This window comes from Callionymus lyra, chromosome 18 (genome assembly GCF_982586985.1).
Source record: "Callionymus lyra chromosome 18, fCalLyr1.hap1.1, whole genome shotgun sequence".
NCBI classification, from domain to species: domain Eukaryota; kingdom Metazoa; phylum Chordata; class Actinopteri; order Syngnathiformes; family Callionymidae; genus Callionymus; species Callionymus lyra.
The window spans coordinates 1,102,652-1,115,151 of NC_141835.1; the positions used below are offsets into that span (position 1 = coordinate 1,102,652).

The 12,500-nt window shown below is 43.4% G+C and overlaps 1 protein-coding gene and 1 long non-coding RNA gene across 2 annotated transcripts in view; one reads left to right on the forward strand and one right to left on the reverse strand.

The window, feature by feature from the left end:
* The window catches only part of pacrg (PARK2 co-regulated), a 107,481-nt gene that overhangs the window by 6,826 nt on the left and 88,155 nt on the right, over positions 1–12,500 (forward strand). Inside the window, exon 3 of the mRNA XM_087780373.1 lies at positions 6,423–6,572. Within this exon, the coding sequence (XP_087636499.1) occupies positions 6,423–6,572 (150 nt within the window). The remainder of the gene's footprint in view (positions 1–6,422; positions 6,573–12,500) is intronic.
* Positions 9,794–10,072, reverse strand: LOC148060011 (uncharacterized). Its single transcript, XR_015709320.1, has 2 exons — positions 9,910–10,072; positions 9,794–9,869 (listed from the first exon to the last, which is right to left on the reverse strand). It is a non-coding gene; the product is annotated as an uncharacterized LOC148060011 (long non-coding RNA).

Sequence of the window (12,500 nt, forward strand, 5' to 3'; positions counted from 1 at the left end):
TTATTAGTTTATATGTTTGATATATTATTATTAGTTTATATGTTACATATATTATTATTAGTTTATATGTTTTATATATTATTATTAGTTTATATGTTACATATATTATTATTAGTTTATATGTTACATATATTATTATTAGTTTATATATATATATACGTATATATATAAACATGTATATACATATATATATGTATATATATATATATATAAACATATGTATAACATATAAACTAATAATAATATAAAAAATATAAACATATATATATATATATGAAATATTGATTTCTTATATTTCATCTCCTGTCCTTGTGTTTCCACTTACGGCAGAGGTCAGAGGTCACAGATGTGGTATTTAAGGCAGAATAGGTTTTTTAATGTTGCTGGTAAAGTGGCGGAAAAATACGAGGGAGGATTGATAACCAATACATTTGTATGAATGTCACTGGTTTGTACACACTTTTGTTGGAATATACACTCCAGCCTCGAGCTCTACACACACTCACACACACACACACACACACACTCACACACACACACACACACACACACACACACACACACACACACACACACACACACACACACACACACACACACACACACACACACACACACACACACACACACACACACACACACACACACACACACACACACACTCACACACAGACACACAATCAATATCGAATCAGAAGCAAATGTAACTCTAAACGTTGTGTCTCCATGAACAACGTTCAGGCGACTGTAGATCTTTGTTGCTCAAGAGCTTCTTCCTAAACATCTGCTCAGATCCTCAGACACGCTTCCATTGAGCTGCTGATGGAACGTTTGTTCAGACGGAGACGAGTCGACACACACGTGTGTGTAACGTGTGTTCGTCCAGGAACGATCGTGACCCTCGACCTCCTGCGACCTCAAGGTCACCGCCTGGTTATCACCAGAAGATGATCACATGATCACATGATGCCATGATCACATGATGCCATGATCACATGATGACATGATCACATGATGCCATGATCACATGATGCCATGATCACATGATGCCATGATCACATGATCACATGATCACATGATCACATGATCACATGATCACATGATCACATGATCACATGATGACATGATGACATGATGACATGATGACATGATGACATGATGACATGATGACATGATGACATGATGACATGATCACATGATCACATGATCACATGATGACATGATGCCATGATCACATGATCACATGATGACATGATGACATGATGACATGATGCCATGATCACATGATCACATGATCACATGATCACATGATGACATGATCACATGATCACATGATCACATGATGCCATGATCACATGATCACATGATCACATGATGACATGATGACATGATGCCATGATCACATGATCACATGATCACATGATGACATGATGACATGATGACATGATGACATGATGACATGATGACATGATGACATGATCACATGATCACATGATGACATGATGACATGATGCCATGATCACATGATCACATGATGACATGATGACATGATGCCATGATCACATGATCACATGATCACATGATCACATGATGACATGATCACATGATCACATGATCACATGATCACATGATGCCATGATCACATGATGCCATGATCACATGATGACATGATCACATGATGCCATGATCACATGATGCCATGATCACATGATGCCATGATCACATGATGCCATGATGCCATGATCACATGATCACATGATCACATGATCACATGATCACATGATCACATGATCACATGATCACATGATCACATGATCACATGATCACATGATCACATGATCACATGATCACATGATCACATGATGACATGATGCCATGATCACATGATGACATGATGACATGATGACATGATGACATGATGACATGATGACATGATGACATGATGACATGATGACATGATGACATGATGACATGATGACATGATCACATGATGACATGATGACATGATGACATGATGCCATGATCACATGATCACATGATCACATGATCACATGATCACATGATGACATGATGACATGATGACATGATGACATGATGACATGATCACATGATCACATGATCACATGATCACATGATCACATGATGACATGATCACATGATGACATGATGCCATGATCACATGATCACATGATCACATGATCACATGATCACATGATGACATGATGACATGATCACATGATGACATGATGCCATGATCACATGATCACATGATCACATGATGCCATGATCACATGATCACATGATAACATGATCACATGATGACATGATGACATGATCACATGATGCCATGATCACATGATCACATGATCACATGATCACATGATCACATGATGCCATGATCACATGATCACATGATCACATGATCACATGATCACATGATCACATGATCACATGATCACATGATCACATGATCACATGATCACATGATAACATGATCACATGATAACATGATGACATGATGACATGATGCCATGATCACATGATCACATGATCACATCATCACATGATCACATGATCACATGATCACATGATCACATGATCACATGATCACATGATCACATGATCACATGATCACATGATCACATGATCACATCATATGTTGGAAGCCCTTCGTCTTCGTTCTGCTTCTCTCTTGTCGCTCGAGACCATGAATAATTGAACAGTCGACAAATGTCACAGCGGGAGAAATTGTTTGCGCTGCTGGTGATTAGAGTTTCATTGTTTGTTGTGTAGGTTTGACTTCCTGTCGATCCTCTTCATCGCCGTAGAAACGTCCCCCGCGGTCCTTCATCTGAGATTAAACTGCTCCAGAGAATCTTAAGTGTTTCAACCTTTTTTTTTACAACCATGGCTTTGTTGCTGCCGTCGCTGCTGGACTTTTATTTCTACTTTGTTTTATGTTATTATTCATATTTTCACTTAATTGTGTTTTCCTGGTAAAAATAAATACAGTGTCGTGATCAGCTGTGGTGAGTTTCTCGTGTTTGTGTTTCAGTTAAAGTACAATTGAACAGATGTTTTGATGCAGTGACTTGAAAAGGTTTAACATTTTCAGAAAGTATTTGTTGCAGATTCAATTCTTACCTTCGACAGCAATATGCTAATGATGCTAACGATGCTAATGATGCTAACGATGCTAACTATGCTAACGATGCTAACGATGCTAACGATGCTAACACTGGTGTCTAACAGTCACAATGATTGACAGAAGGTCCTGTTGTTGGTTTGTGTTCACGAACCTCACCCTTGGTTTTCCCCTCTTTCTGTCTCTGGACAAACAAGTTCTGCGGTTCTGGCCGCGACCAGTGGACTCAGAACAAACCGTCTGTTGACATGAAATCATCTGTTTTGGCTGCTTCTGAAAACGTATCATTATAAATCATGACTCACCGTTTTGTCGGAACAAGAGACGTTAAACTGTTCCAGAAGGAATAAGAGTCACATCATCGCTGAATCAAGTGAAATAGATCAGAAACATCTGCAGGGAGTCGAACCTATGAAGGAACAACTGCTTTACATTAGATCTGGTTCTACTACGTCATCCCTGGAGCGAGTTCTACCTCCATGTTGTTATGAACACATGATGTGTAGTATTATGGAGTACTTGACTCTGGTGTTGTGATAGTGTAGTAACAAGTATATATGTGTAGTATTGTCCAGTACTTGACTCTGGTGTTGTGATAGTGTAGTAACAAGTATATATGTGTAGTATTGTCCAGTACTTGACTCTGGTGTTGTGATAGTGTAGTAACAAGTATATATGTGTAGTATTGTCCAGTACTTGACTCTGGTGTTGTGATAGTGTAGTAACAAGTATATATGTGTAGTATTGTCCAGTACTTGACTCTGGTGTTGTAATAGTGTAGTAACAAGTATATATGTGTAGTATTGTTCAGTACTTGACTCTGGTGTTGTGATAGTGTAGTAACAAGTATATATGTGTAGTATTGTCCAGTACTTGACTCTGGTGTTGTGATAGTGTAGTAACAAGTATATATGTGTAGTATTGTCCAGTACTTGACTCTGGTGTTGTGATAGTGTAGTAACAAGTATATATGTGTAGTATTGTCCAGTACTTGACTCTGGTGTTGTGTTAGTGTAGTAACAAGTATATATGTGTAGTATTGTCCAGTACTTGACTCTGGTGTTGTGATAGTGTAGTAACAAGTATATATGTGTAGTATTGTCCAGTACTTGACTCTGGTGCTGTGATAGTGTAGTAACAAGTATATATATGTGTATTATTGTCCAGTACTTGACTCTGGTGTTGTGATAGTGTAGTAACAAGTATATATATGTGTAGTATTGTCCAGTACTTGACTCTGGTGTTGTGATAGTGTAGTAACAAGTATATATATGTGTAGTATTGTCCAGTACTTGACTCTGGTGTTGTGATAGTGTAGTAACAAGTATATATATATTTGTATTATTGTCCAGTACTTGACTCTGGTGTTGTGATAGTGTAGTAACAAGTATATATATATGTGTATTATTGTCCAGTACTTGACTCTGGTGTTGTGATAGTGTAGTAACAAGTATATATATGTGTAGTATTGTCCAGTGCTTGACTCTGGTGTTGTGATAGTGTAGTAACAAGTATATATATATATGTGTAGTATTGTCCAGTACTTGACTCTGTCTCCATATTAATGTTTTAATCTTTAGATTAATTTACATGATAAAATAATGTCTCTTCTTGAGTCACTTTGTGTTTTTTCTTCGGGTCAAAAGTACTTTATAGTAAAACTCTTCCAGACAAAGTAACGTGTTCTGTCTCGTTCAAGGTACAAACACATCAGATTACAGTTGTTGTTATCAGTCTCACATCTATTTGCATATTTCCTGCATGTTCTTCTGAGTCTCTTCCACACTTTTGTTCATCAGTGAGACTTAAGTGACGCTGGAGGCCAAACAGTCTCCTCCCTGGTGCATCTCAACTCATCTCAACTTATCTCAACTTATCTCAACTCATCTCAACTCATCTCAACTCATCTCAACTCATCTCAACTCATCTCAACTCATCTCAACTCATCTCAACTCATCTCAACTCATCTCAACTCATCTCAACTCATCTCAACTCATCTCAACTCATCTCAACTCATCTCAACTCATCTCAACTCATCTCAACTTATCTCAACTCATCTCAACTCATCTCAACTCATCTCAACTTATCTCAACTCATCTCAACTCATCTCAACTCATCTCAACTCATCTCAACTCATCTCAACTCATCTCAACTCATCTCAACTCATCTCAACTCATCTCAACTCATCTCAACTCATCTCAACTCATCTCAACTCATCTCAACTTATCTCAACTCATCTCAACTCATCTCAACTCATCTCAAATCATCTCAACTCATCTCAACTCATCTCAAATCATCTCAAATCATCTCAAATGATCTCAACTCCTCTCAACTCATCTCAACTCATCTCAACTCATCTCAACTCATCTCAACTCATCTCAACTCATCTCAACTCATCTCAAATCATCTCAAATCATCTCAAATGATCTCAACTCCTCTCAACTCATCTCAAATCATCTCAACTCATCTCAACTCATCTCAAATCATCTCAACTCATCTCAACTCATCTCAACTCATCTCAACTCATCTCAACTCATCTCAACTCATCTCAAATCATCTCAAATCATCTCAAATCATCTCAAATCATCTCAAATCATCTCAATCACTGATCGCAGACGAGTCTCGTTCAGCTCACGTGTGTTTCTGCTCTCAGATGAAGATCACGATCCTTCTAATGAATCTTCTGCTCTCAGATGAAGATCACGATCCTTCTAATGAGCTGTGGGTTGAAGCGCCAGCGTGTCCTGAGCTTCGTTCGTAAAGTTCTCAAACGATCTCGTATCGAGAGTCGATCGATCTCTGAACGATAAGCATTTTCACATGAAACTCTGAGTGTGAGGAACATTCAAAGAAACATATCCTGGTGTTGCTTCTGATGACGAGTCAGCAGATCCATGAGCAGACGCTCGACTGGAGGCTCTTTGAAGGAAGATGTTCGTGGGGAACTCTCTCTTGAGATCCTTCCTTGAGTATCTCCAGGTCTGGTTCACGAGTGAGGGAAGAAACGAGTGTTCGATTCACAGATTGTGCTAAACAGAGTTTTGTCTTTTAGCTCAGCTCTTTTCAGACCACCGTGTGGTAAAGACAAAGCTCTCGGTACATCAGTGGATCTAGATCTTAGAAACACAGTCGTCCGTGAGAGACTCTGAGTGGAGCTGCTGCGAGAAGTTCAGGTGAACACCTGATCAGAACCTGTAGGACTAGATGTTCCTTCTTCTTCTCAGTCTGTACCTTCAACCGTCATTTTTAACTCAACTCTGTCTTCCTCTGTCTCAAGACGCGCTGAACACCAGGAACCACCAGGTGATGTGCAACACCCTGAAGGTCCTGCAGCACCTGGTGATGTCGGGCGACAAGGTGGGCGAAGCTCTGGTGCCGTACTTCAGACAGATCCTCACCGTCTTCAACATCTTCAAGAACGTCAAGAGTAAGTTCCAAAAACAAGTGTTTTTTCCTGGACAGATGGTGGACCATGATGCATCACACCTGCTGGTCCACCTCAACACATGCGTCAATCCATGCATTTGTTTCTTCTCGCCTGGACTATTGCAACAGTTTGTTTGTGTCTCGCCTACAGTTCATACAAAAGTCTTCTGAGCCGCTCTAGTAGAAGAACTCACATTTCTCCTTCAAACTCTTCACTGGCTTCCAGTTTCTTTCAGGATCAACTTTAAAATTCTGGTTCTTACTTTCAGATCTATTCATGGTCAGACCTTCCCTCAGGGATCTGATCCAGACTTACACCCCAGCTCGGGCTCTGAGGTCTGTGGATCAGAATCTACTGATGGTTCCTGAACTTCAGGACCAGAGGAGAGAAATCCTTCCAGACTGTTGCTCCTAAGCTTTGGAACATTTGTTCCTTGATTTTCTGGAACTCCTGTTGTGTTATCAGTTGTATCTTGATCTTTAAAGTATAAACGTTGTTGAATATTGTTTTGATTGTTTAAGATTGTTCCCAAACACAAGTCAGGACGTCATGACTGACATCACGATCAATCAGCACTTTATCCTCCGATCAATATCTGATCCTCTCCTTTAATTCTGCGACACAATCACTTACTGTCGGTCAAGGTTTGCAAGCCTTCAGCGACGCAGAGAAGAAAAGCATGAAAGAGAAAACGCGCCTTATTAGCGCCGCGGCCTGATGACAATCTCTTCGGTAAATGAGCTGTCGGATCAATTGTCCAAACCGTCTTGAAGCGTCTCGGCACAGCGTCGAGGGCGCAGCAGGCGCCTCAGAGCCCCGCGAGGAGCAGTTTATCCTCGTCGACTGTTAGCGTCGCTGCACCTGATCGACGTACCGCTTTATTCACTCGGGTTTTTACCCAGAACCCTCTGCTTTCACAAAGAAAAGCACTTCAAACACGGAGAGTAGAATCTTTGGGGAACGAGCCGCTGTCTGTGTTTGTCTCGTCTCATCTCGTCTCTGGTCGTCTCTGGTCGTCTCATCTCGTCTCTGGTCGTCTCATCTCGTCTCTGGTCGTCTCATCTCGTCTCTGGTCGTCTCTGGTCGTCTCATCTCGTCTCTGGTCGTCTCATCTCGTCTCTGGTCGTCTCTGGTCGTCTCATCTCGTCTCTGGTCGTCTCATCTCGTCTCTGGTCGTCTCTGGTCGTCTCATCTCGTCTCATCTCGTCTCATCTCGTCTCTGGTCGTCTCATCTCGTCTCTGGTCATCTCATCTCGTCTCTGGTCGTCTCATCTCGTCTCTGGTCGTCTCATCTCGTCTCTGGTCATCTCATCTCGTCTCTGGTCGTCTCATCTCGTCTCTGGTCGTCTCATCTCGTCTCTGGTCGTCTCATCTCGTCTCTGGTCGTCTCATCTCGTCTCTGGTCATCTCATCTCGTCTCTGGTCGTCTCATCTCGTCTCTGGTCGTCTCATCTCGTCTCTGGTCATCTCATCTCGTCTCTGGTCATCTCATCTCGTCTCTGGTCGTCTCATCTCGTCTCTGGTCGTCTCATCTCGTCTCTGGTCGTCTCATCTCGTCTCATCTCGTCTCTGGTCGTCTCATCTCGTCTCTGGTCGTCTCATCTCGTCTCTGGTCGTCTCATCTCGTCTCTGGTCGTCTCATCTCGTCTCATCTCGTCTCTGGTCGTCTCATCTCGTCTCTGGTCGTCTCATCTCGTCTCTGGTCGTCTCATCTCGTCTCATCTCGTCTCTGGTCATCTCATCTCGTCTCTGGTCGTCTCATCTCGTCTCTGGTCGTCTCATCTCGTCTCTGGTCATCTCATCTCGTCTCTGGTCATCTCATCTCGTCTCTGGTCGTCTCATCTCGTCTCTGGTCGTCTCATCTCGTCTCTGGTCGTCTCATCTCGTCTCATCTCGTCTCATCTCGTCTCTGGTCGTCTCATCTCGTCTCTGGTCGTCTCATCTCGTCTCTGGTCGTCTCATCTCGTCTCTGGTCGTCTCATCTCGTCTCATCTCGTCTCTGGTCGTCTCATCTAGTCTCTGGTCGTCTCATCTCGTCTCTGGTCGTCTCATCTCGTCTCATCTCGTCTCTGGTCGTCTCATCTCGTCTCTGGTCTTCTATGGGAGACGTTTGTTGTCGTTTGTTTCCGTCTCTCGCCTCGTTTGTGTCGAAGCTTTGAATCTATGATCTGATGAATCTTAAGACGACAGATGTTGTGATTCAGTCGTGAACACGAGGATCTTCTGCTGCAGCAACATCTCCACGAGTGTTGGCGTCCAGTGCGGCTGTTCAGTCTGGATCTGGTCCTGATCCTCCAACTGTTGATCCAGTCACACACATATATAATAACACACTGTAACACACTGTAACACACTGTAACACACTGTAACACACTCACACTCCCGGGCCTCGTCTGGCCTCGACAGTTGTTCCGAGCCGTGAATCAATGGACCGACAGCCGGCGCCGCCGGGTCAGTCCCACAGTAGCATCTCAGCAGGATCTCATCAGGGGACGGACCCCCGAGGCGGCGCTCAGCGAGGCCGTCGTGTTGCTCTCGTTCTCGGACAAGGTCGTGACCCGCTAAACGTTTGTGTGAACAGGTCTTATCTGCGCCGTGATCCGAGGCCGGTCGTCGTGACACTGATTCCTGAGCCAGAGGAACACCTCAGACTTACCTTCCACTATTCAAGAGCGAGTCGCTGAACTGGCACCAAAAAAAATACACAAAATTACATGAATCGATTCACACACCACGTGTGTGTGGTGTGTGTGTGGTGTGTGTGTGTGTGTGATGTGTGTGTGGTGTGTGTGTGTGTGTGTGTGTGTGTGTGGTGTGTGGTGTGTGTGTGAGTGGTGTGTGTGGTGTGTGGTGTGTGTGTGGTGTGTGTGATGTGTGTGTGGTGTGTGTGTGGTGTGTGTGGTGTGTGGTGTGTGTGATGTGTGTGTGATGTGTGTGTGGTGTGTGTGTGGTGTGTGTGGTGTGTGGTGTGTGTGAGTGTGTGTGTGTGTGTGTGTGTGTGGTGTGTGTGGTGTGTGTGTGAGTGATGTGTGTGTGATGTATGTGTGATGTATGTGTGGTGTGTGGTGTGTGTGTGGTGTGTGTGTATTTTGTGGGTCGAGTTGTGTTTGCTTTAGCATGACCAGCAGTTTAGTTGTTGAGCTAGCGTTAGCGTTAGCGTTAGCATGTGGTACCTGGTGCAGCAGGTGTCGAACGAGGCTTCATTCAAATTTAGAATAGAATAGAATCCCTTATTAGTCCCGCGAGGGGAAATTCAACCATTCACACACTGATGGGAGTAGGCTGTAGGCTGCACACCTGTACACCTGCACACCTGCACACCTGTACACCTGTACACCTGCACACCTGCACACCTGCACACCTGCACACCTGCACACTTGCGCCAAGTTCACCATCAGGAGCAATCAGGGTGAAGTGTCTTCAGGGACACAACGACACAAGCTTGTCTGGAGCTGGGATTGAACCTGCAACCTTTTGGACTGCAGGCAACCACTCTACCATCTGAGCTACCAGCTTCTAGGATCAAATCAAAGCAACACTTCCTTGTATTAGTGTCTCGACTGAATGAAAACACGAATCAAAGTAACTTGATAACTTGACTCCAGACCAGAGTCTTGACCAATCAAGACACAGAACTGAAGTTCATAATGTGTGTGTAATCGTGCACACGAGGCTGCAGGGATTGAACCAGCAGAGGATAAAAGATGATGATTCTGTGTTTTGTTGTTTTTCTGCTGAAGCTTCAATGATTCAAGGACACGTCAGATGTTTAGAAACCAGTTAAACGACCTTCATCTCGTCAAAAGACTGCTGTTCAGATGTCAATCAAAGTCTTGACTGGAGTCACGGTGTTGTTTTGAAGTCAATAACGATCACATGACACCTCCTGTCACATGTGTGTGTTTATGCTAATGAGTGTGAGCGACAGTAAGAATTCATCCAATGAGATTCTTTCGTCTTCCTTGTTGCTGCTGTGATGAATCTGATCCTTAATGAAATGAAACAACGTTCCTTATGAAGGAGAGATGAGATCGTTCATCCAGGAGGTCCAGAGGGGGGGAGAGAGGGAGGAGAGAGGGAGGGAAGAATGGAGGGAGGGAGAGAGAGAGGGAGGAGGGAAGAATGGAGGGAGGGAGAGAGAGAGGGAGGAGGGAAGAATGGAGGGAGGGAGAGAGAGAGGGAGGGAAGGAGAGAGGGAGGAGGGAAGAATGGAGGGAGGAAGGAGGGAGAGAGAGAGAGAGAAGAATGGAGGGAGGAAGGAGGGAGAGAGAGAGAGAAGAATGGAGAGACGAGGGAGGAAGAGGCGACCAGACCTCACCCAGGATGAGAAGACAATCCTTGTGGGTCTAAAAATGGCTGATGTTCATAGAAGGTCTTCATGATGTGTTTTATTTCCAGTGAGTGGAGATGATTCTTCCTGAGGCTCTGATGCTCCTCAGAGACTGTGTTGTGTTGTCCTGGTGACTCTGCTCTTATCAGGGAGGTGTAGGTCCTTAAACTGCTATTCATCACTGACAAGTATCTTCACACACACACTGTTACACTCGCACACAAATATGATGTGATCGTCTGAACTCTTTTATCTTCCTGAGAGGAATGTGGCAGCAGCGCTACAGTCTCGCCCACACACTCACACTCACACACACATACACACACATCACACACACACTCACACACACATACACACTCACACACACATACACACTTACACGCACACACTCACACACACACTCACACACACATACACACTCACACACTCACACACACACATACACACTCACACTCACACACACACTCACACTCACACACACATACACACTCACACACACACTCACACTCACACACACACACACACACACTCACACACGCACGCACACACACACACACACACACATACACACTCACACACACACACTCACACTCACACACGCACGCACACACACACACTCACACTCACACACACACACTCACACTCACACTCACACACACATACACACTCACACACACACACTCACACTCACACACACACACTCACACTCACACTCACACTCACACTCACACTCACACTCACACTCACACACACATACACACTCACACACACACACTCACACTCACACACACACACACACTCACACACGCATGCACACACACACACACACACACACGCACGCACGCACACACACACACACACACACACACACACACACACACACACACACACGTACACATGCACACACACACACTCACAAGCACACACTCACTCCCACACACTAACACACACACTCACACACACACACACACACACTCACTCACACAAACACACACACCCTCATGAAAAAATATCAGTGTAAATCTAACACACACTGTCTTTTGACACAAACAAGCTTCAAAAACATTCAAGTTGTTCTGATCAGTTCTTCCCATGACCTTCGACCATCATTATTAAAACCCATGACCTTCAACCATCATTATTAAAACCCATGACCTTCGACCATCATTATTAAAACCTATGACCTTCAACCATCATTAATAAAACCCATGACCTTCGACCATCATTAATAAAAACCCATGACCTTTGACCATCATTATTAAAACCCATGACCTTCAACCATCATTAATAAAACCCATGACCTTCGACCATCATTAATAAAAACCCATGACCTTCGACCATCATTATTAAAACCCATGACCTTTGACCATCATTGATAAAACCCATGACCTTCAACCATCATTATTAAAACCCATGACCTTCGACCATCATTAATAAAACCCATGACCTTCGACCATCATTATTAAAACCCATGACCTTCAACCATCATTAATAAAACCCATGACCTTCGACCATCATTAATAAAAACCCCTGACCTTTGACCATCATCATTAAAACCCATGACCTTCGACCATCATTAATAAAACCCATGACCTTCG